Raw genomic sequence first — 27,276 nt, forward strand, 5'->3', positions numbered from 1 at the left:
TCTCGGGAAATTGTATGTGCAGGCGTGTTTCGAATATTATGAGTAGTTAATTTAATTTTAAGAAGCTATGGCAGACTGAAATAGATTTGAATAGTGAAAAGTGACCAAGGCTTCCATTGCCAATTCAATGGCATGGCAGGTCAATACGAACGTACACTGACATCAGAATGATATCTGTGGATTAAAACCCGCGTCTTCAGCATGCGCGGCTAACGCCACAACCTCTAAGCAACCCGGTCACGCAACTCACCCACAGCCGTATTCGAACAGTAAGATACGTCAAATACTAGATATTGAAACGATATGGATCGGATATGTCAGTGTCAAACAAGTTTCAAAATTGACGTTTCTTCAAACAAAAACGTCACTTTTGACATTTGTTTGACACTGACATATCCAATCCATATCGTTTCAATATCTAGTATTTGACGTATCTTATTGTTAGAATACGGCTGCCAGTATCCGTTCCAATCTTTGAAAGACTTGTCGCCTTTAACAATACAGTGATAGCTCTTCCTAAAGCCGAAATATATAAGGTCATGATTAATGCTTTCAAGATGTGGTGTGTGGTGACATGGAAATATGATTAAAATTCTTTGGACCGCTAGAATAAACTAGTCCATATAGAAGGAACTACAAATCCAAGCGCCTTTTAAGCATGAAGATTTTCAGATGCTTAAAAGAAGCATCATACAAGGCCTTATAGATGGCAAACGCACCACAGGCCACACAGATACCAAGACCCATCAAAAGGGCTTGTAGTAGTCGGTCAAGATAGAGAAGTAAAATTTGACATATCATCATACTTTTCTACAGGAAAGAATGCGTCCGCCCATCATATATTCCTCAAACTCGCCCATAATTTGTACCTTTGAAATATAGGCACGACGGCCGAGTAATCCGCGGGCCCGGCACATTTATTATTGTCCTTTGTGATGGAAAACGAATGAGGATAACCCGAAACTGTGTTAGGTGGACACACGGTTGGTTAGAATAGAACACGTTTCAGGTGAAGTTATACTGCTGGCAATGGGGCGCGGCAAATATGTGATTTAGCAGTTTTAGAATGATAAAAAAAATACGTACATACATTACGAATTTTTAAATATCATTTACAAGAATTATTGGTAAGTATTGGTAAAAAAATACGTAAAAGGAGACGGCGGCGGGATGATCTATATCAGATACATATTGTGAAGTGTCGGGAGCGTGAAAGAAGGGAGGCGAAATGTACCTATGCACCTAAATCTTTTAGTAATCCTTTAATGATGCATCTACGCCTACTCTATCTGTAACACAAGTATGGCGTAAGGATAAGAGGCCTTTCTGCTGTGATTGTGATATTCCATAAGGGAAAATAAAAACACGAAATATTAAAAAAAATCTCTTCATAAGTCGTCATATCTCCCTCACCGTGTGTCATATGTAAAGTCGAATATGTGGAGTGGCGAAATTGAAATCGCATCGGCGGGGACAGGGGTCGCTAGGGCTGATTCACAGTTCCTTCGGTACCGAGTGCGGATTAGGGCTGTAGTGATGTACTAAGCGCGGGAATTAAAATATTTAGTTTTATTTTACAATTATGATAATAAATTTAATACCTCAACGCATTTTCTAGCAAACAATCATGAGCCAAGAAAATAAAATAATTTTAGAAATGTTTGAAGGGTATTATAGGTTTATATATATAAATATTAATACCACGACAGTGGCTAATCAGCGCAATGAAAGCATGATTTATGGCAGATACCGCAGCCTATACGCTTGCTAGTACCTGCTTTATGCCTACGTCTGGATCCTGGGTGCTTCTGCAAAAACATAAGTTAATGAATTGAAGACATCAGAAATCCGCAAAGGCATAATTCTATAAAAACAAATTATATTTGTTGGCATTTTGTTACTATGTGCAATGTTTCCTCGTATATATCAATATTCCCGGGGTCAGCAAAGTTTCTGCGGTACATCACTAGGATTCCCCGTGTTTCGCTGACGCCGCATATCGGTCCTGTTTCTCTTTATAATGCTCTGTTTTGTATTTATGATATAGGCTTTGAATTCTTCGAGTATTTCTCGTATTCAGGTTTTCTGGAGGGCTAGTGAGGTTTCGTAATTCTTTGAAGTAACACAAATAGTAGAGACACCTATATAATTATATCAGGATATCTTTTATTATGCTTCTTAGTTACCAACAAAATAAAACTTAGGTCGAAAAGCGAAAAGGTAATGAAGTTGTGTGTGCACGAGCTACTTTTCCCAACTACGGGAAAGCCAAAATGGAGGATTTAAATACTTACCTACTTGTACGAAACAATTCAATTCATATTCAATATTAACGCCAGAGAATTATAGAGGCCTAGTTTTCCCCTGCACTGTATCAAAGCCAAATCCTGTAATTTAAGAGTTCGAAGCCTTTTAGTACCATAATTCGCAAAGGTGCGATGTGCGGCACTTAATCAAAGGCACTTTACGGGGATTATGGTACATGATCCCATATCTCGTACATTATATGGGATTCATCGTAGCGATTTCCTGATTGCATCCTAAAGCGAGGGGTCCACTTTTGCAATTTGAATTAAACACTAGTGTTTAAGAAAGTGATTCTGATCTTCTTAATCAGAGGGCGTTTTGGATTAGAAACTGCGTTGGCTGGCTGATGGTTTGTGATGTCCGTGATTTCGTGATTGTGTCCACTACATATTAACTATTTCATTTTATCGCCATCTACAAAAAAACTTGTTAATATAGCTACCAGACACATCATCACAGATTTAGGATAAAACAGGCATTAGGTATTTTTATCCTAGTTTTACTAGGAGATGATAATAACCTCAAGCCTCACTAGACTACTCAAACACCGACACTGAAAATACTACCTTATTTTCTTGTGTTAAAGATTAAAATAAAGCACCTAGCGCACACTGCTATACATAAAAGCTAAACTCAACCTTATTTATGTAAGTTTAAGGTGTAAATTTAAGTGAGTAAAACCATAAACGCTGAAACAGATCACCTCCCACTAACAGCTCATAAACGCCTTTTTAATTTGCAGTAACCTTGTTATGCTCACCTCACTGTACTATCTATAATAATATTACGTTAAAACTATGTGATTATATAATGAAATAGTACGATAAACTCATTTTATATAATGGTCATAAAAACACTCATAAAGAACTGTCCTTGGAGCTTGGTTTATGTTTGTAAAGTAAATAAGAAAGTTCTCAAAACTACGCGGAATACAGTAAGATATCCAAGCACACCTGTTTAGAGAAAGTAGTAGTGTGAATTTCATTTTGGACAACTCACTCGATCAAAACGTTATGAGAAACGAGGAAATTTCATGTAAATAAGAATAAGGGATTAAGGCTCGTTTAGTTTAAATAAGACCTTTTTTTTGTAGTCTAAAAATTTACGCGTTGGGCAACAATAAGTTTTAAGCAACATATATTTTCCAGTAAAATAAGAATTTTCTGGAAGTTATTGTAATAACAAAAACAACTCATTCTGTCTCCCAGTAGCGTCCGTGCAAAACGTGACTGCCATACAAGACTCATCCGCAAAGAAAATACAGGTGACCAGCTTATATTCGACCTCCACATACCAATCATTGCGAAGAATCCACGGGTCAAATTACAATGGATAATTTGGATGAGTTGGAAGGTTTCAGAATATGTTGTTCGCACCTCATCTTGGTGAATAGTGGCAAGGGGTGGTTAAAGTTATGAAGATAATCCATTTGGGTCATAGAAAGAATGAAAAACAAAAAAGACTTGCCTTTTTCTTGAAGTTGCACTAGGGTAATGACAAAATAAGAAGCGGAGCGAATGCCCTCTGATGTTTTCAGACACATCGTCATCATCATTTCAGCCCCCTATTATCCACTGTTGAGCATAGGCCTCTCTCTTCCGGTACGCCACTTATCTCGGTCCTGGGCTAGTCTCGTATAGAAGTGACCCGCAATCTCCCGAATGTTGTCCACGCACAAAGCGCGAGATGGACGAGGCGCTTCGTTCATTAAAACGGCCACTAATCCTTTAAAATTTTCCCCTGCCATCATTCTGCCTTGGCAACAAGTCCCGCAGAGATTTCAGACATTTTTGAAGAACCCATAATGTATGTACATAGGTCACCGTCCCCAATATTGTGCGGTCCGTGCGGTTATTTGCTGAGGACTGTTGGCTAGTTCAGATTGCTTCCACCTTGTAAATAAGGCATCGAAGCCGGGCACAATTTGGATTAGTGCAAGTTCGGTTAAATAGTTCCAAACTTTCATGCCACACACAAAACATCACATCTTACTTTGTTTACTATGGCGGTTACGTCATTTTAGATTGTAGCGGAGTTTACGTGTACGTTGTACATTAATAAAGTACTTTGTAAGCTGCACGGTACTTTGTTATTTGTACAAAAGCGGTGAAATTTTATCGGCTTTAGGTTATATTGGAAAGGCAGTGTTTACAGCACTACCAACGCATATTTTAGTAAAAAATAACCAAGTGATTTATGTATAGTTCTGCATTTTGCTTATCTTTGATTGCAACCTACTATCCACTTAAAATACCTACTCACAACCTACTGGTTGCTAAAGAGGTACTCCTCTTGAATAATTTTTGGCCAATTATCAAATTGTCAATTAGTTGCGTAATTTGCGTATACCATCATCCATCCAATCTTAAACTAATAACGCATAGACAGATAGTCCCCATACGGCTAACCTGCCAAAAGTGAAGCCGATACACGATCCATGTGTGCGTGGGAGGCTCGTGTTTTACGCTCAGCAACACACACACATATACAAAAACGTGTTGCCAGTATATAGATATTTCCCTCAAAATGGGGGATTTAACAACATCCTTAACACTTGGTTATTAATAATTTGTATGTAGATTTAATAGCAAAAGCTTTTTATGTTTATTTAAGGAATTTAGCATTTCCCGCCTTTGTGAAATAAGGTTTAAATAAAAAAATTGATACATTTTTACAATTTTTTATTTATAATGTGCATAAAATTACTACATAATTTGAAATAAAATAATGAAATATTTAAAAATATGTAATTTTATATAATTATACAAGGAACTTCAATTAAGCGTATTCATTTTAGAATGTAAACGTCATGTCCCATTTTGAGGAAAAAATATTCACTACACTGTCAACATTTATAAGAAATGGCGGCTGGCGAAACATTGGATTTTTGTAGTTACGATTACGTAAAAATATCACATTAAACTCTATACTTACGCGTGAAATGTAATGTAAGTCGGTTTGTTTTTATGATATGATGCGTTGTGACACCCATTCAATGCACAAACAACCATTTTTCCTGTGTTTTTGATTTTTAAACGGGAGGTGTACACAAACCGACGTGACCTTGAGTACTGCCAGGGCCGATCGAATACGGTGACTCGAGTGCGACGTGACGTCGCACTTGAAATGGCTTCACTAGGGATGTACGAACACTCGATCTATGCCTTATAAATCTATGCATCCAATAATCCGTCCAAAGATTGAAATGAAAGTAGCACGATCTTACCGCTAGGCTACCAATGCTTTTACGGACACATATGTACGTATATCCCTTATTGTTTACACTTGTTTTGCGCTAAATAATAAATCCCTCTTTTTAGTGTTAGTTCATATTCCTTGCCAATAGCATCTAGCGGCTAAGTGTGAACTAAATTGGTGATATTTTACGATCCAGTCATTACCCGGGCCCGTAAAGAATCCGGTTTGCGGCGCTTTTACGGCTGCTTCGTGACCCGCCCTTATTACGACAAACTAAACGACATTGCTGGCTGTCACTCAAAAAAGTACCTTATTACCAGTTTGACATGGTTGTAAATGGAAGTGATGATACGTCGGTGGTTCTGATATATAGCTGACAGTCACTCAAAAAAGTACCTTGTTATAAGGTCAACACAGTTGTAAATGTAAGGGATGATGATGATAGTGTCTGGGGATTTTGATTGTCGCGTCGTGAAAGAATGCTTTATAGGTTTTTGGTAGAGCTGATATTGCTTTGATAAGTTGTTTGGTATGATAGCATACCTACCTAATTAAACATTTAAACATTACTAAATACTTTTGAAAAAAAAAACTGATAATTTTTAAGCGCGGACAAGATGTGGATAGCTATCGTGTCAAATAAGTAGTGATCTCGTGTGGATATCACGATGAGAATAGCCACTTGAGCGTGTTAAATTGTCCCGCCGGTTGTACCTGATCTTTCGAGTAGCAAATAGCATAGAATCCAAAAACATCAATAAAGTTAGGTACAATAAAAAAAAATTGTGACACACACTTTTATTGCTGACTGTACTTCTTCTCATGTGCCTATCTAGTACTTCTCGAGATTTTTTTAATGGGCTTAAACTCGATGTGTTTGTGTATTTCCATCGAGAAGATCCTTTGGTTACCTTCAGACTGCATCATCAGATCAGCTACATGTTAACATATTATTTTGCATTGTCAACGGAATTATGGATGTACTTGTACTTCAAATTTGAACTGAGTCAGACACCGGGAAGTGGTTCAAATTTAAGTTACACAATTGAATGACATATATACATAGACATAGGTATATGTACACATATATATATGCAGTGAAGATAAATAAAAGTGCATTAAAAATATTGAGGCGTAAATTAAATTACTGACTTGTTAAATATTACTGCATGCGACTGTACATCGCTTTTAAAAGGGCAACGTGTGAATCTAAATCACGAGTTCCTAAGTGTATGGAGTTTTTATCGTCATCTGGAGGTTCGGTAGTGCGAAGTGCTGTAGCACTGAAGGCTGCTAGCGATATTTTACTTCGGCTCGTAAGTATGTTCGGAGTTAAAACACTGCTGGGGTCAATATATCGAAATCGGAGCTGAAACCTAACCGGGAGAGCACTTTTAAAAACGAAGTATTGGAAAGAGTGAATATTTTTTTGGAAAGATGTCATGATCATGATATTCAATGGAAACTTAAATTGCGGGATAAAACACATTAATTATTTAACTTTTAGCAAGGTTTTGTATTGCAGTATTAGAACAAATACAATTTTGAAAATGTTGATAACCAAGATGATCGTAAAGATCGTGTCAAAACCAGAACCTTAACACATTTTAAAATCTAAATCGTGTTCTTGGTTAGAACTGGTTAGGACCAGCTGCAGTGCAGTGAAATAGGCAGCTGATAGTTTATTCATAGCGAGTTCACCGCCTCGCTCGTGCATATTCATTCGCAGCATGTCAAGAGGCTAACCAGGTGGCTGCTGCGTTTCCTTTTAAAACGTAATTAGACTAAAGTCCACAGTAAGAAATCTCTTAGATAATATTTTGAAGATAATACGTCTTGCTCTAGTTAAATGATCTTAAATATCGTTGGGCGGATAGAGTGGAGGCAGATAGCCGTGAGCTCGGCGTCGTCGGCGAAAGCTGGCGTGATACCGCTCTGGACCGAGCAAAGTGGCGTGCTCTTGTGTTGGAGGCCAAGACTCATTTTGGGTCATCGTGCCAGCCAAGTAAATAAGTAGTAAATGATTGTAGTTTGAATTTTCAATAAGATTTTATAACAGATATTTTAAGAAAAATATTTCTAAAAGTTTTTTTCAACATATTTTGGCCCACACTGCAATGCCTTTCATTCAGCAGCCTGAAAAGATTAATTTGTCATCTATTTATTATTAAGGCGCTTGCACGCCAGCTTTAAAACGCCAAAGTACGTTGTAAAGAAGTAATTGAAACGAGTGAAATCTTATCACAGCCGCCGTCGGCAATTAAACGGAATTAACAATTCTCTGCGTGATCCGGTACATCTGTACGACACTTAATAAATTTACTACGACCGTTATGGGGAAGGGTTGTAACTCAAAATTTGATTAAACGCTTCCAGGATATTTAATAAAACTTTATTAGGACATTTTTTGTTATAGTGTTTCCAATCACGGAACAATGGTGTTCCGGACATTTGGGAGGCGCGGAACCCAAGCCAAGACACAGAGACCCCTCCGACACTTTAATGAAATGTAAGAGATACACTGAGCGGACCCCTTGCCCGAGTCATGGGACGCACGCAGGGGCAGCACCCGCCAGGGTGTAAGGACTATTGAGAGTTGATGGAATCCAAAATGAACCAGGCTATGGGTGAAAGCGATGGACTAAATACTAGGCTATTGTTAATTTTATTATTAGTGAATGGCGCTGTAATCTATAGGAATATTATTATTCTTAAATAGCAACACAGAGCCAAATTCATGAACTAACTTCTTTTTATAAAGTAAATAAATCAAAATTGTAGAACATAACAGATTAGAAAAAATATAACATAAAAAAAAAATGGTGTATGTAAATTTTAAGTTTTGTTTTTACTGGTTTTGTGGCATTTTTACGTTTATGATGGAAATAAATTAACCATAGATAAAAGGAATTGTATAAAATATATACATTATAAATAGACAAGTCTGAAATTATTTTATTACTCTACATCAAGAACACAAACGAAATATAGGTATTTTAACCCATCGTAACATTTATTTCTGTCAAAACCATGTTTTATTTCAAAAAGACAAAATAGTAGTAGTTCACCTCCGAGTTTGTTACAAATATAGGAAACGAAAAAGATGAAATAAAGTCCAATTTGTCCCCTAAAACAGAGAGGCACGTGGCAACCTCCGCACCGGAAAGTTTCCATAATGACATTCCCGAAGTTTTGGGAGCGCCCTCCCGTGGAGATGTTATAATAATCACCTAATTAGATTCCCTTCAAAAACATTTTTATGTAGGAAAATACTCCTAGTCACAATTCGAATTGAAAAACTACGAGGGAGGCTGGAACACGTCGAAATTATTTTTAAATAATCTGTTACAGTGTTAATATTAATTTGGTTTATTTATTATTTTTGAATACAGTAATATAAGAAAATTAACACTCCCTTTGAAAAGTTATCTACATGTAGCCTTTCTAACTAGTCCTCGTATTTCTGAAATTACTCACAAATTCATGTTTTATGTAAACAAAATGATGATGACGAATGATGAAACGCACCACCACAAACATTCAATTGTTTACAAGCTATGAAACGTGCCAGTAAGATTGTTTAACTTTTTTATTCTCTGTTATAAAAAAATACTAATAATATTATACAAAACAACACGAGTTCAGAGTTCAAGAAGAAAAAATAACTCAAGAATTTTAAATGCATGTCATTTTACATTCTACAATTTACTTATAAAGCCATTCCTAATATAATCAAAATCTCAGTTACGGTATTAAGGCGGGCGTCGTCGTAAAATCTTAACGGTTACATAAAAGGCGCTTACGCGACTAGAAGAGACCGCGCTACGCCATCTCGTGGCGAAATGGCGTAAGTTGTAAATTTTTTAAATGTGTGTTGGGTCTTTTTCTGGGTTAAACAATGTTGTTCTTTACGCCCGTAGTAAAACTGTTTCAGTTTAGTTAATGAAGATTGAAGAGTTACGTCAGCTTTTTATAATTAGTAAAATATAATAGATTTAATAAAAAATGTAAACAGCTTATGTTTATTTCGACATTCATTAGCATAATTAATAAAATCAGTAAGTACACCTTTATTTCTATTCTCAGAAATTATCTCTGTAATTTTCTGACCAGTTCGTAAGAAGTATTCTAGTTGAGGTGAGATGTTGATAGGCTATTTACCATTCTTATAACCGAACTAATAATAATGACTTCATTTTAAAACTTTATGACATGGCCGTTACGTCATTCCAAAATGGAGTCGTAAAAGCCTTAGCACGTGGTATAGTTTACTTCAGTATTAAAAGCGGTTTGAGCGCAGCATTAAATTAAAGTTGGCTGACTGTCGCGTCTGTACGTCTGTGCTTGTGCAGGGCTGCCCAAAAAAAAAAACGCATTCTTCTAATTTTACTCGCACTTCTTGCTGTGACTCATGAGACAATATGTGTGGAGTCGTAATTGGAAGTCAGTTAACAAATTATACACTTAAACCTTCCTCAAGAAACACTGTATTGATAGGTGAAAACCGCATGAAAATCCGTTCGGTAGTTTTTGAGTTTATCGCGAATATACAAACAAACACACCCGGCGGGGGACTTTGTTTTATTTAGATGTAGTGATTTTCGCGACGCAAAACGACGAGTAGAGCGACGTCACGGACCAAGTGTCAAAATAACTCCACATCATCGTATATCTGTCAATATCAGCACTGCTGTTACAGAAGGCCTACTATTCCGTCTCTGAATTTCTATCCGAATGAAGTTAAATAACTTAGATAATATATGAATAACTGTGTGTTGTGTCCCATATTAGTGCAGCATATTTTATTTTTTAAATTGTAATATTTGACCAGACTTATATCGATACTATCTGTACATATTAATGTTTGACAATGTATGAATAAAGGAATATGAATATGAATACCTACTCGTATCTCTACAAGATCGAATAATGAAATTTGCGTGTCATACACATTTTGTATTTTTTTATAATTTCAATTAAATATCTGCAAGTTTAAATCACGTCTTCGTATTGTTTGTCTCATCGTTACAGTGTAATACTGAAGCTTACCTAATTATGTCAACCCTGACGTATCCATTTGAATGCAAACATGTTGTTCCGTCGAAGTGAATCCAACTTGAGCTACAATTATAATAAGGGCTTCCGCACCCGCCGCGACTGAAACGACGATTACGACTAAATATTACAATCCAGTCGCAAGACATTATTAGTCATTCGGATATTATAAAATAATAAGACCTAGTACAATAGGGAATGGTTGTAAAAGTTATTACAGAATAAAATATTATGTTTTGAGTTAATTTGAATTTATAATTTTAGTACGTACAGCTTGTAAAGTGTCAATTTTATTGGTTACTACGGACTTTACGAGCAGGATGTTTAAGCACTTGTAACTATAATATAATTTATATTACTTTCAGTATTAAAAATAATACAATTTGGGTCTTAATGCGTTCTAAAATCTACTTAAAATAGATACAGAGAAAAAATGAGGAAGTAATCTATTGAGTAAAACAAATTTGTGTCAACGATTGTTGTTGATTTGAAATTCAAGTTCGATTGAAGAAATTAATATCGGTAGGTATCGACATTATACGCAATAATAACATGTTCACAGATAAGAAATTTGTTCCAACAAAATAGTTTATATTTATGGTGGGCTGGTGGCCGTAATGTGCGGTAATTGAACCCATTATAAAGGGTTTATGAGGTATAATGTGTGTAGATAACCCTTCATTTGGCAATGTTCATCAGAACATACATAACATGTGAGTCTCTTTTTGTATTTTTCTCCTTACCAGAAATACCAAGGCTGCTCACTTCACTTTTTTGTGCTTAATTAAAGGATAAAGTTTATTTGTAGGGTCGCCGTCATCAAAAGCAATAAGTGTTAGCACACCAATCGATCGACGTCGACTGTTACATGGCGACGTTGATAGATCGATTTGTCTAGGTAGGCACTATCGATCGATGTCGACATTGAACAGTCGACGATGCCATCGATCGACTGGTGTGGTGACACCCTAAAGGAGGTCTGTACTGACCTTTACTCGCGCCGTCGGGTCCGCGCAGTATGGAGCACTCCTCTATAGTGCCGAAGGGCGTGAACAGTTGCCGCACATCCTCCTCGGTCTGTTGTTTGCTCAGCATGCCCACGAACAGCTTTCGATCTGTTGAGAACAATTACAATTCATATAACGAATAGGTACAATATTTTAAATATATAACTCCCGTGACAATTGGACATATTAAAATTATTTAAACAAGTAACTCGCGTATAGTCGGATAAACGCTCGACATGTTTTGATCAGACTTTTTAGGATCTTCGACTATACTTAACGCAATACTAACTGGCGACTGTGATCATAATGCTATCTCCCTTACCCTTGTTCAGATTAATCAAGAGTGAAAGAGATAAGACTATGACCTGACTTTTGCGGCAAGTATAGGGCACCGACTGCACTCGTCTCTACTGATCGAGCGCGCGATTGTTGATGTCGAGCGTTTATTTGACTTAATAATACGTGTAACTGGTGTAAAATTATTTTAATAGCTACAATATTGTCATGAGGACGTTCGGACCGTTGCCGGTCCGGGTGGCACTTTAACCTACATAGTTAAACTGATACATAGTTTAACTCACGTATTTTAGTCACTTGCACAACATACATACGAATATAAGTATACGTTATAATTATAATTTGTTGCATGAATGTTAACAGTCGCTTGATTATTAGGTATTTTATACGATACATTCATATGATTTCTTGCCCCTGATCGTACGAGAAACTCGTACCATGTATTCTTTAAGAACCTTTCTTGTCGGACCGCCGTTCACGTGTCGTATTCGAATCCGATACGGTTGTTGGCGTTTTCGAAGTCTGTCATGTCATGTCACACACAAAGCCGGGAAACATTTTAAATAATATCTATATTTCGTTGACTTCGTTGTTATGATCAGTCTAAGGGTCTAATGCAATTAGTAGATTGTTTTCTCTCTTTCATAGTAAAACATATTTAATGCTTCACGTATTCAAAAATAAGTTTTGTACTTTATGCAAGGACCCTCAAACTTTTGACACGTTCATGAGTTTCATGACATAGGGGCGTGCGCACACGGCGCTTCTCCTTAAAAACCGCCAGTCTGCAACTGTAAATAATGCCAATTCTACGCAAGAAAATGGCTACAAATAATTAATGAATTTGTTTCATAACATACTGCCATAAATCTCAAATCAGGTAATTGGTATAATTAAAATAATTCATTAGGATTCCTCTTGCATCAAAGACTTAACTTAAATGAAAATGGATCAAAAGAAAATACCAATCACTTCTATTCGTTAGCCATTTCCTTTTCAAAGCCCGAAGAACACTTATAAGGCTTGCAAAGAACATCAAAACACCCTGCTTATCGGTGTTATTCGGGCGTAACATTTTTTTTTCATAAACGAGAAATGGGCACCGTAACCGCGCACACAGCTGCCGACAATTTCACGGATGACTGGCGCCTAATTAGCGACCAATTACAACAAAATGGCGGCGTAAAGACGCGTGTGCGCGGTTAGCGGGCGATTTCAGCGCCGTATGCGCGCGCACTAAGTTTACTGTTGTCAATGTTAGAAGGAGAAAGAGTCTAATTATATTAGCAAGTACTGGCCACTAAGAAAAAAAAGCTTATTCGCTTAGTGGCTAGTGTGTTGAGTTTGTTTCTTTTTTTTTTTCAAGTGGACGAAAGTTGGCCCCGACGCTACAGCTGTCGTCAACAAACAACAGCTCTATGAAAACACAGATTACACACAGTTTTGGTTAAAAAAAAAACAACGAACAAAATCCAAACCCAGATCAACACATAATTAGCACATTACACTAACGTTGCAGTGATTTCATGAATGAGGAGGGTTCCGCAGTTCGGGCAGGGTAACACATAGGGTAAAACCGATTAGTGCACTACGGAATCCTCTTTTAGCTTTTAAGGGAGTTGTTATTTCCCAGATTTCTGTTCGAGCTGCGATTAAAACCCAATTTTATCACTGTCCAAAATTTTGTGCGCTCTTTACAGAAATCGACGTTAAAAAAAATCAATGGTATAACATAACATAAACCACACTAATTACTTCTCGAAAATGAATACGAAAACAAATCTCTTACAGCACGACGATAACTAAGTGCACAGTGAGTGTGTATTTCCAGGTCGAATCCAGTTTTCGAACACGCCTTATGATAAACTACGTGATAGCCGTGGCTCTTTGTAAGAACAGCTGGCGGTCTAAAATCATGAAGCTACCCTACGCTCGGATACCGTATACTCCAGTCATTTTACGGTCCGCAAGTATGGTAGTTGAAAATTAATTATAATAGCAGATTATTTAGTCATATATACAACCTCGAATACAACAAAATATGTTTTTATGCTTATCGATACACGTCAGTATGCACCTTCGTAATATTATTACAAACGTTTTTTTCTGTACCTACTTTTTTATAAATATATATTTTCTAGGTCGTAGCCTCTAAACAAAGTACTACTTATTACTGTTTGTTTTTAGCAAAATAAGATATATATCAGTGTATCATCTACGCCATACATTTGTAGATTAGTGGGAAGACTTAAAAATTGAGGCTATTATAATTATTAACTCAACCGTATCTTTCCTGGGCTACCACAAGGCGGTTCATTAGATTCGACGTGGACACTCCGCGCGCTATAAGACAGACAGTGACAACAGTACAGCCTAGAGCACGCACATTGAACGCTACCTGCGATCGCCTACGCGCGCCTCCTTGCAGCGCCCCCTGGAACACAAGAACATGCTACACGTGGGTCATAATGGGTAGATTGTAACTTGACTCCTGGAGGGCTATACGAGGTTTAAAATCAGAGGGCCTACCGCAAAAACCGAAATTCGCAAATTGCGGGGATCTTTCTCTTTTACCCCAATAAAGGCGTAATTAAAGTGACAGAGAAAGATGCCCACATTTGCGAACTTCGATTTTGGCGGTTATAGCTCAGGATGAAACTGTACGAATAATAAAAAAATCTGGCTATTAAAATTATCCGTATCTTTACTGGGCTATCACATGACGTAGATACGATTGCTCACGAACGTTGCTCTTAATAATCAGGGCTATAACCTCGAAAATCGAAGTTCGCAAATTGCGGGCATTTTTCTCTGTCACTCTAATTACGCCTTCATTGGAGTAAAAGAGAAAGTTCCCCGCAATTTGCGAATTTCGGTTTTCGCGGTAGCCCCGCAGCACAAAACAGTCGCCGTGGTCGAAACCGGCCAGGACAGAATGATGATATATGTATGAGAAGTTGCGTAGAAAATATGAATTGGCAATCATACCGGCTCGGAATGAATCCAACCATGTGTTAGTCTCCTAAATGTGAGTCGAGTACTACTAATTCAGATTAAAACGACTCGAGTTCTTACTAAGATTATCCTAAAAAGGGTTTCAATCTGTGGACGCCAGCAACCTAACATATATCCATGCGAATATAACAAATTCGTATTAAAGTGTAATAACATTCTCTAATCAATCACGCATTGTGCCTCGATTTATGGGGGTCCATGTTATTGATGGGTTCCATGCGTTCGCTAAAGTTTGAACAGTTAGGAACCCGGTCCGTAAATATTGATGTAATTCTGACTTCGACAGATGATTATTATTATTGACTAAAATTCTAAATGTTACACTACAAGAAATGTTTGCGTGACATTAACAAAATATTTTGTTACTATTTACTTACTAACATAAAAATTGGGACTTGCGAACTATTTGTGTTAAATATCTGTTACAGAATCCTGTTAACGATATTGAACATTTATTTCTGTATTATGTAAGTTTTTTTTTTTTTATTACTCAATAAGTTTGCCTTTTTGAGTATTTTTTTTTTCAGTGTACCTATATAAATTCTGACATAGCCTAAATCACTGATTAAAATTAGAAACGTATGTTCGGATATTTAAAGAATATCCGAACCGCCTGACCGTATAGACCGCCTGTTGTTACCTCTATTGTCTTTGTTTATGTTATTGTACATTTATTGTAAACTACGTGTATGTGAGGTGTGCAATAAAGAGTATTGTATTGTATTGTATTTAAAGAATCAAAATATTTTAAATTCAAGGTTGGTCTACGACTTAAGCTAGGTATACGTTGTAATAAATAAAAATGTTTTATATAATACATAACAATATATATCTCTTACCGAAGTGAATTTATGAGTGGTTGATTTTATTGAAATCCCACCAGACTCTGACCAAGAGTCCGATCCAAATTTAACAAATTGATACGGTTATGATATAGTTTTGTCCTTGAATATCACTTGCGCTTGGTGCACGAGATTGATGCAAAATGATTTTTTTTTCGTCCATCTGGACAGGCTAAAGCTCTAAGCCATACTGCCTTGTCATAGGTAGATTTTATGTCTTTTCAGTAAGTTCAATCCGGTAAACGTCTTCAGTAAATACTATTAATATTAGATATTAATGTCTTCAGTAGTTGATGCAAAATGAAGCGAAGGTCGTGCGTGAGACGGTCAAGGTGGTATCAAAACTAGTTCAGCATCATAACAAGTTTTTAAATCTGTATTTTTTTTCTGAAAATTTGAATTGAGATCGAAGTAATGTAGTAATCAAGTAACGTTCGATTGCTTATTAATAACATATGATTACATCCGAGTATTCATAAAGGCGTATTAATATGGCTAACACGGTCATTACCGTTTGACCGAAACGCCGGTAATGGAACCAAGTACAGTAATTGCGTGCGTTTAGCAAATAACTGGTGTTTATTAACGAAATAGGATATATATATCAGTTTTATTACTACTAATTTTGGTGTAGTGGTAGGTTACTAAAAGCGAATTAGGTTAATTTTAACAAAAAAATAGTTTTTCAATTAAAATTAATTAACATATTAACTCAAAACTGTGTTTTGTTTTTTAAATTTTAATGCCCTGGAAGCAATACTACAATTGTTGTATCAAAACAAAACGTACCAACATAAAATATTTAAATGTTCCCCCTTACAATATACACAAACGCAAGCGTTTCTTAAAATTATCAACGATATGTTGTAGTAAAAACCATTGTCAACCTAGTTTTGGGCCACCCTGTAAAAGTTCTAAATTTCTTCTTTCAAATTGTATAAGCTACACTTATTTAAAACCGTTCGTCGTAATTGGCACCTGAATACCGAGTGCGATTGCATAGTGAAGCACCTCTCAGCAAAAACTGCTTAGCCGTAGGCTTAACGAGTTGCGGTTCGGGTGCGGTTGCGGCGCGGTTCCGAGGCGTTAAGCTGGGTCGGTGTCGGTCGGTTTACTTTTTAAATGCGTGGTAAGTTAGTAACGTACAGTCTGACAAGAAATTGTAGAATTTTTTTGAGGGCGCCACTTCCTACATAACTGTAACATTTTTGACGTGAAATGCATGGCAACAATTTAGTATGGATTTTTTTAGTTTCATTTTGAATCAGAAACCTAGCACTAGTTTTTGCTACAGGTATAGTTAATAAAAATATTTCGTGTCGTACATAGGTTAACGTTACTGTACTTTCAGCAAGTTCATGTTAAGTTGTATGAAAATTGTATACCTTTATTCCAGCTTTAGTAGAAACCAGAGAATTATCTCAAATGAAAAAGTACCAACCAATCCCATTCATAACAATTTCCCTGCTGTTAAAAAAGCTAATTCCCGATGTGTACCCAGCTTTATTAGCAAGCTGGAAATTATCTGAATTTAGATGGTCATTAGGAGAGTCGCGCGGGAGAGATATCCGGCCGGCCGTATAAATCTGAATTTAATGACCAGACCAGTTCTCTAATATTTCCGAACAATGTTTCGGGTTCGGGACACGTACCTTGTGTCCCCGCCTTTACGTTTCGCTTTTGTTTTTACTTGAATTTATAATTGGAATGTGCGCTGTTTTTTGTTTTTTAAATCTATTTAACGGTGCTCTGGATTGGGTTTGTATGATTTGAATGTTCTTCGTACACATTTAAAGGATTATTTATACGTATACAGGGTGGAAAGGCACGACGATCCTTCCCGGAAGTATTAGGTCGTTTAAGTGATACAGAGACTATTGGTAATGGTAAGAATCGTTAATTAAGTAAAAAATAAAAATTGCAAAAATACTACTTTTTAACTGTGGTGATAACCCTATAGCATGTGCACATGACGGCTAGATTAAAGATCTCCGTCGGGAAAGCTCGGGACTTTACACTTTTTTCCGATCGTTGACAGTATCGCAATGATGTATGAATGACGCATAAATGTCAAATAAATCAAATGCATGCAAAAATATTACAAACAATTTTATTACTTTCTTAGATAATTACTTTTTTCCAATATTTAATACTATCTTCTTTTCACATACGGTGTTCAAATGTACCTCCGTGTATTACAACGCCGCCGCAGCCCGTACCCGAGTATGTCGATGCACATGCGATATAGTGTATGCTCTTCGTCATTTATCCTCCGCAGAAAGCACCAATTAGCCTTTGTCTCATTTCGTCCGCAGTTTCACATTCCGTTTGGTTTGGTACACCATATCTTTTACACAGCCCCACAAATTTAAATAGCCACGAGCATCTAACATTTTTATTTGAAGAATATGACATTCAATAAGTATAGTTCAATGAAAATTTAATTTCAAACATCAGACGTCTTGTCTATTTCCTACCACGCAAGAAGGTTTGTTAGTTTGGTATTGAAGGAGTATTTATTCTTGATTTATTCTTAGTATTTCATTTTTGCAAGTTCATTTGGTGCAACTAACACAACCTACTTGTTATTTTTAATTATTTTAGATAGTTTCCAATTATTCGAAAATAATTTTGTGAAACGTGTTAAGAAACTAAAACCTTTTTATCAGTCAAGGAAACCAGAGATATTTATAAGACGATTGCGTACTTTTGAGTGGTTGTCAATGTCACCATTTGAACTGTCGTTGTAAACAATGTTGTGGTTAGTATTATTAATATTAAGGAATAACATAACTATTTCATTCAAGTATTGAACAAGTGGAACCACTAAGAAAGCGAAAATCCTGCAATGATTCTTACCGTGCTGTAAGCAGACCTAAAAATGGTTAGATGGCAACAAATTAGCATAATTTCCTGTCGAATACTGATTGTTTACAAGTAAGTTCATTGACCCTGTCACCTGTTAGGGTTAGAACAAAGTAGTTTTTTGCGTGGATGTTTAAAAGGTCATAATTTAGAAACGGTTGCCCATATTAACATAGTTTCTATGGAGAAAATATAGAGCTTAGGCTAAACTATCTCCCATTTCCGGAAAGGATCGTCGTGCCTTTCCACCCTGTATATGTGTGATGTCATATTAATGTACGAGTATATATGGTGCTAGTGTAATTGTAAATATTATATTTTGCGGAACCACGACTAAGTATGTATGGATAAGTTCGTCTTTGTACATATTTTTTTACGTTGTTTTGTCTGTTTTATGTAAATTTGTTTATGTTCAATAAAGTGACATACATAAATTCATACAATATTTAAGCATGTATCTGACATAGGAGAAACACCTCGAAAAATCATATTTAAAAATATCTTTAAGTCCAGAATCCATCTGAATGGAAGTATTTTACAAGGGGATTAATTATGCCGTAAACATTTTAAATTAAAAATTGCTTTTAAACGTAGTTTAAGGGTGCTTACAAAAAACGATAAAGTTGAACTACGGGCAGGGGAGGGCTCTTAATAATGATTTTATGCGAAGCGGAAAATAATGACTTTCGTTATTAGGATCGAGATCATTACCCGACCAATGTTAAAAAAAAACAGGTAAGAATGGTCTATATGTTTATATAGATATAAACAATACGCTCTCTACTCTATTTTTAAGATGAGAAGAGATTAAGAAGGAGAACGTTGTTCTCATATAAAATAAAACTATGGAAACGGATTATATCGCGTATAATGAATTTAAACTACATCCCGATGTTTTAAACCCTTTACAGCTTTTTTTGATTACTTTACAGCTTTATTCATTATACGCGAAATAATCCATTTCCATAGTTTTATATAATTATCGCGAAAAGAATATTAGTGTTCTCATATGTTGATCTCAAAAATTAAATATAAATAGTTTAAGAGTAGACCAGAGCTATTCTACAAAAATAGAATGAGAAGAGAACTTTAAACAAAATATATGTCCTCGTGTATAGTTATTACATTAAATCCAAGCGCCACGGGAAAATGTTTCCGAAAATTAAAATAAGTCTAAAAAAACTCAACACGAATGCGTTTAAACTCTACTAAAAACTCAACTACAAACTGTCAAAATTCAACTAAAAACACTCCATTCCTTAGCATGCCATAATAACACAATTACAGCCAGTAGCTTAACAACCGAGCGGAGCGAAAATTTCAATGTACAGTTGATTCCATTAATTAGGCATGCTGTGTTCGCCCCATCGCGCCAACTTGAATAGCCAATTACACTGGTAATTGGGCCGGGGCAGGTGTCTCCTCACAAAGCAGGCTCGGAGCAGGCACTTTTCATATTTCCACGTTGTTGTACTGTAAGTTGTTTTTGATTGTTGAGTGGACATTTGTATGGGTTGGTTAAGGAATGCAATTTTTTAAGCTACTTGACGTATGGTTTATAATATTGGTGTGGGTCATTAATCACTGTTTAGAAAAGTAGATATATGAGACGCGGAAAAAACTATTCTCATCGTGTTATTTTTGAGGTGAATATAATTTATTTTTATCTTCTATTATTACATTCATTGCCACTGAAGTGCTACGGGTTACGCTCGTAGCGCGTAGCCACGTGTTTGCCGTATGTAGCGCGTAGTCGCTACGAACAGTGTACCCGACAGTCGAGTTCTTGGCCCTGAATGTGTTAAAATAATCCAAACTTCAGGCACAATATTTTAATTTTTTTTTTAATAATAAAAATAAGATTTTTTTTTTGATTCCAAAATCAGTATTAAGACCTCTACACATAACAGATTATTTTGTAAAAAAAAAACAGATATAACTTCAACACATTTTCAAACTGAACAAAAAAAGGGTGTGCAGGTAAAGGTATCTACATGTACTACTTACTATCACTACTATAGTTACACCACAAACCAACACAATGAAACATAACAAGACGCATCATTATTTATACAAATGACAGCTGATAGTCGATTCAAGCGGATTCCGCGCTCATCAAGGTCTTATCAGATTAAGCCATACATAACGAGATGGGTCTGAAAGTGGGTCAGTTGTGGGAGCCGTGGGGCAACTACCCCGCTTACCCACCCGAGTCGAATGAGAGTTGTTGTGGCGTTGCAAGTTCAAGTTCTGGATTAACTTTATCTTTTGTTTTTTACGACTGCGTAATAAAACAGTGTAATGTAATGTGTTCTAGGTTTATGTATGTTTCTTTAGACCAATGTAAGTTCGGAATTCACCAAACAAGTATCTTTTAGTTTAGTATTGAAGTACAATTTTATTTTAAAAATTAGATGAAATTTGGTATGGAGATAGTTTGAGGCCCGGGGACAGCATAGTTTTTATCAAACATCATCATTGCACGCAGGCAAAGTCGTGGATAAGAGTTAGTAATATATATTTTTATGTTACAATTATTGAGGTAATTTTGAAATCGTCCGAATCCTTTTCAGCCTTAGCTCCATGATAAGAACAATGACCATATTCAGCCTATAAATATTCTTAATATATTTTTTTTAACATATTATCTTAGATACAACATATAACAGAAATCACATTTTCTGTTATTTCCGCTTTCAGAACGTTGAAATACCTTTTGGTTTTCGCAACAACGCTCCCTAAGAAATTATTTCTTCCAAGATTTTTTTTTTTAACATGTTTATCTGAGTCGGCCGGAAAAATCCGGCCCTGAGTTTTGATTGAATAAATAATAACACGTCAAATCTTGTCAAACGTGACGTTGCGCGTTGGAATAGGGTTTCGGTCAATGGCTGTGGACGGCGTAATTTGTGGAAGTACATTTAAATCGTTACACAGGCCAATTCGAGTTTTAGTAATAATACAAAATATATAGAGGATAAAAGTTGTGAGTTTGTGTTACAACAATTTAGATAAAATCCCAACAAAGTTGTGGGTAATAGCTACTTTGGAATATAAAAGGCAAATGTACTTATAGACACGTGTTACAAATACCTACAAGTAAATTCTCGGCAGGAAAACTACATTCCATATTTGAAATTCTCCATGTTCGTTTTACTTCTCAGCGTTTGTGTCTTGCAATATTAACCCCTTTCCAAATATTAGGATGAAGTGATTTACCTAAAAGGGAAGGTCGAGGTTGGCACGTGTAAAGGTAAATCACGTGTAAGCGATATTCACATTTAACAATGTGTTAAAGATTCGATATTGTTATGGTTCGATCTTGGCATGAGTTGCCGTGTGATTTTCACGCGCACCAACCTTCACGGATTAAAACAGAGTGGCTCAAACATAATGTAGGAGAGCCCAAGAGAGAATTTTTGAACTTACTCAAACGTGTCAGATTAAGATATGAGTGATATCTTGCCACCCGTGGAGTATACCTTAACCACTTTTAGCCGTCTATATTGGTTCATGTATTTTCTTATTCTTAAACACATTATCTGTCAACTTTCAGGCATAATAATGTAGATTATTTGTATCGTATATACCGTATTTCACAAGCACGTGTTACGAACCAATTAAGTCCAACAGTTCAATGACAGTCAGTGTTCGCTTCATATTGAACTGCTTAAAAATAACTTTCTATAAATGTCCTGATTACGTCACGTCCACGTGTATGCCGGTGTTATGCTTAATTAATAAAAGCTGATTGTTTTAATAATTAAATAAGCATGATCATGCATCCTCTTAAAAACACGTTGTTATGATTTGAGATAGGTATCTACCTAAGTATCGACGATCAGGTTAGTTTTAAAGTCTTTCCTCCTTATTCATAAACGAGTTACAAACCTCAATTAGCTAATAATTATTTGTCATTTTGACTTATGTGTTTGTAAGAAAGGGATACAAGATAATTTAACTAAATTAGGCCCGTAGTTTTATGAATAAGGGGGTTTGAGATTAGCTTTTGTTTTTCTAAAAGTCAAAGGTAGTTTTCAAATGTTACTTCAAAATTACCATTTAGGATGAGAAGCCGGATACATACTGTAAAGACCGGTTTATATCTACAGACATTGAGCGATCCAGACAAAACAATATTCTTATATACGGTGTTTATTAACGTATCTATTCATATCTATCTTTACACGGCCGCGCAGACGCCGACAGACAACTGCATAGAAAAAATGTACGGGACGACACGTCGCTGGCCCAATATTACAGGGTTCTATGTTTCAGTTTTATCGAACTGAAATTTGAACAATGTCATAGTGACATTAAGTCGAATTTCAACTATCTTGAAAATGTTACATAGAACTGTAATATTGAGCCAGCGACGTGTCTGACACGCTCAATGTCTGTAGATATAAACCGACCTTAATACGTACTTTTCAGGTTCGCATCCACCAATCCTATTACGTAACGAACATGGACAATGACAGGTCGAACGCACCTCTCCAATCCGACCATTCATTAGACTCAGTGTATGGAGCGACCTCCGTAAATGCACTGTCAACACCAATTTAAAGTGTTTATAGAACCTTGTGCAAATAACTACGTAGCGCCGCGTCTCGCTAGAGAATTAAGTTATTTGCTGAACGAGTCAAGCCGTTGCCGAAATTTCGTGTCCGTGAACGCTATATGAGTGTGACTTTAGGGACTGGAGTACCTACAAGTTGGAGTAGGGGTTATTTGTAGTTGAATTAGAATTTAAGTTTATTATAATTGCTTTATTTGAAATTTAGGACCAACGTAACCGGTCCGGATTTTTGAAATTTTCTAAAACTATTATTTTAACTTGCTGTGTTAAATAATGACTTTAGGGACAAAGATGGGTTAGAGTAGGGGTTAGTTTTAGTAATAGTTGAATTAGGATGAATGTTACAAACTGTACTTGAAATAAAACAAATTAAAATTATTTTCAAGAACTAATTCAGTTTGTCTAAAGTAGTATGATGAAAGTTACTCATAATTATTGCTTAATTATAAAAGTAAGACCAACTAGTTACTAATTCCACTTTTGAAAACTACTACAGCTATTATTGAAACTCGCTGTGTTGATGACATCGTAAAATAGTTACTAACAATACAATGTTTAGACTCATATAGATATATACATGAAATAAGAGATGTTAAGGGGCCCACTTATTAACAGTCCGCCGGACGGTATCGGCCTGTCAGTTAGAACACAATTTTGACAGTTCCGAACAACTGACAGGCCGATACCGTCCGGCGGACTGATAATCAGTGGGCCCCTTTATACGTGCGTAGGTAGGTACTATAAAAGTATGAGATGATGAATAAGTACCTATATTGTTTCATTCGCTAGTGAGTATAGAGTAAATAATGTATTTGAAATATGTTACCCTTACCTAAATCACTCATATAGGCGTAGACAGCCAGATGTTAGCTCAACAAATACCTATTTAATTATGAAATTATTTGATTCTATTTGAATTGCATGTGATGCTAATTTACGCTGTCAAATAAACAAGTTTATCATAAATTCAGCTAGCAAACTCTGTAATAGTATTTTATACAATCGTGATATAATAGAGAGTTTTTTAGTCGAGTGCCGTGTTTAGGCAACGAAGCTTGCTGAGTTGCCTACGTAAGGTACGAGAATGAAAAGCTTGATTATTGTATACAATACTTTTTCTACGAGTCAACAATAATACTTTAAATTAGTAGAATCATCGAAACAAACCAAACCAAAAGTATACAGCTAATGGCTCCTCTACACGATGGCCCAGCGCCGGCCACTCCAAGAGACGCATTTATGCGTTAGAGGGAGCAAATTATATTGCTATCTCGATACCTTCATACTGGTACGCCGGGGGCGCGTACCGGCCGCCACGGCCCGGCGGGTTGGTCAACGACACCTTCTCGTAACTCATGAGGCCCTGGTACTTGCTCCGCGCTAAATTCAATTTTTAGACAGTTGTTTTTTCGATTTTGGCCACCGTAGCCTATGGAGACTAACAAGCAACACTAAGGGGGTTTCGTAGTATATGGATGTTGCTATATTAAGGGTGTCACATGCGCGTTTCTGACTTATGAACCAATTGTTTCTACTATACAACCTAAAATAAATAATTCATTTGTGCTATGGTTTTGTTTCGTCCTCTTGATCGCGGCGAGCTGTGATTGGTCATTTCATTATAATTGACTAAACTGTATCGAAATGAATATTATAGTTGAGTTTGGAGTCCATACATTAAAAATACCTAATTGCAGTTTGGTATAAGAAATCTTAATTCAAGAATTACAGTCGACGAGTATAAAAAGACAATTTCAACTTTAAAAACATTAGCATAATGTTACTTAATAAATTTTCAGACACGGTTTACAAGTTTCATAGTGCAAATAAGAGTTCAGTTCTGTTTATATTGAGTTACAATTTATTGTAATGTAATAGCGTGTGTGCTAACCCATATTGAATTGATTTCAAATAGATTGGCCGCTATTGAATGAAAATTTTAATTGTGTGAAACCGAAATCAAATTCGCAACATCATTTTCATTAATTTTGTGGGCTAGGAATAAGGTGAAAGGGAAATAGATTTAGTTTAAATATTGTTTTGAAATGATAATTAATTATGCACATTTGGTAATAACTTGTTTTTATGTGGCCAAAATTTTTAGGATATGTAGATTACTTTCCAAACTATTTATATCACACTATCAAATCAGATTGTTTTATGGAGATATCAGTTGAGTAGACTTTTTAAATAGCAAGCAAACATTTTAATTACACTATAGAGTTATGTAAAGAATTAACAACAAAAAATAACAAATGTCAGTTTTGGTCACCTTTGCCCGGTTGGCTACTACTATTATGCTCTTAGTTCTGCTAAAATACACAACGAATAATTACAATGAAAATTGATTGAGAACACAGTACAGCAGATATAAATCTTATATCCGCGTGGTTTAAAACAGTTCCTGAAAAAATCTTGTAACAAGTAAACCAAAATTCTTAAACGTCAAAAAAGTAATTTAATTATTCCAACGGGCTATAGCCATGGCCACAACCAGTGACGGATAGCCTTGTAGTGTCGCGACTCGCGAGTGACGGGGCCGGTGTCTCGCTTACACAAGGCAGAACAGTCTGCACATGGCTCTAATTAGTTTACTGGAAGATTCAACTAATGAGTTTAAAATTGTTTAAAAAAATGTGGTAAATGTAAAATTTTGTAAAAAATTAAGCCTATCCTTTACAGTTCCACGATAAAGATGATCGCTTAAGCCAAAAATGTGAGTCATGCCATAAGAGCTAGATTTTGCTGTGAGCACCTTCCAAAAGCATAGTTTGAGAAATGGACAGATTAGCTGCTTATTAACTATAACGTGACTGCTAGTAGTATAAAAGTAGTTTATTTTCCAGATTAATATAAAAAACTAATTTAGTGCTATGCCACTAATGCAATTCGAAAAATATCGTTGAAAGTTATGTTAACATTCGTCGGTAATCGATAAAAATAAATTAGTCCTTAATATATTCCTTGGGAATAGATTCCTTGTCCATATCACTTTAATCGTAAGTATCATAACTAAACTCAAAATCACGGTTCACCCACAATATCGACACCAATAACAAATCATCCCACCGTCCCGTCATTAATAAATGACACTTCCAGTCATTAAGCAGCACAGACGGTAGCCACGTAAATTAATCAGCCGGGACAGGGGACGGGATAAGAGGTATGCTCCAAAAGTTTCACTCCTTAATGATGGCTTAATGAAAATTGCACGGAGAACGATGACAGTTAATCACCGGAAGCAATATAGCTTTAAAACGCTTCGTGTGATTGGATGGGTGCGTTTGTCGCGTTGTTTGGTTTTGTTTAATGGTGGGCCGACTGAAAATATTCAGCAAAATGTCACTTTGTTATTGTAAACTTTTATACTAACGCGCAAAGCGGAGTTTGCGTTTATAAACAACATTTTCATGGGAACATTTGCCATTATATGTATATCGTATTGAAATAAAATCATTAAATGAAGCTAATCATTAATACACTTTAATATGTCAATGACAACAAAAGTAAATCATTGTTTGATGTTGATATTATACCACTTTCATTTTGATTTGATATGAAGCTATATTTTCATACTCCCACAACTTTTATGGACCCTTTCAATTCCATTGCTTTTTTATTATCAACAGTATCAACACAGAAATCCTTTTCAACCCGAGACACTTCAGAAAATGCATCCAAATATTTTCACCGTCCTTTTCCATATTTACGATTCACCGAATTAGCTTAATTCCTCATTCAAACCCTTCAATTAATTCAGCTGTCTGAGTTGCGTGAAAGTAAACAGCTTAAAGTGGCCAGAGAAGTTTAGATTGTAATCAATTAAAATCTTGGAGACAAAGCGCTGTATTAATCTACGGTTTACTGTTTAAACTGTACAGCTATTGTTGTCCAAGTTTGTAGTAGGTATAAGGTAATCTTCAGCGAAATAGAGGTATTAGTCGAGCGTTACGATTGAAAGGAATGAATAATCGAGGTATAGCAGTAGTTAAGTTTAGTGTGGTGGGGGACAGTGGGGGGAATAGGTACAAGCGACGAGAACGCAAGGAAAAAAGGTGTACAGTCACTTGCAATAATATGTTACACAACGAAGGCCGCAAAAATATCTGAC

General features: G+C 36.0%; 1 protein-coding gene and 1 long non-coding RNA gene across 11 annotated transcripts in view; one reads left to right on the top strand and one right to left on the bottom strand.

Annotated features, from left to right (window-relative positions):
* The window catches only part of LOC134794278 (CUGBP Elav-like family member 4), an 883,344-nt gene that overhangs the window by 188,297 nt on the left and 667,771 nt on the right, over positions 1-27,276 (bottom strand). For 7 of the 10 annotated variants that reach the window (XM_063766045.1, XM_063766084.1, XM_063766053.1 and 4 more), the window contains one exon: positions 11,550-11,675. In XM_063766045.1, the coding sequence (XP_063622115.1) occupies positions 11,550-11,675 (126 nt within the window). Of the gene's footprint in view, positions 1-11,549; positions 11,676-14,262; positions 14,299-27,276 lie in introns of all 10 variants that reach the window. The other 3 variants (XM_063766093.1, XM_063766103.1, XM_063766113.1) reach the window with 1 other exon arrangement.
* On the top strand, positions 10,121-10,502 carry LOC134806010 (uncharacterized). Its single transcript, XR_010146447.1, has 2 exons — positions 10,121-10,197; positions 10,427-10,502. It is a non-coding gene; the product is annotated as an uncharacterized LOC134806010 (long non-coding RNA).

The sequence above is a fragment of the Cydia splendana genome, chromosome 1 (assembly GCF_910591565.1).
Source record: "Cydia splendana chromosome 1, ilCydSple1.2, whole genome shotgun sequence".
Classification (NCBI taxonomy): Eukaryota; Metazoa; Arthropoda; class Insecta; order Lepidoptera; family Tortricidae; genus Cydia; species Cydia splendana.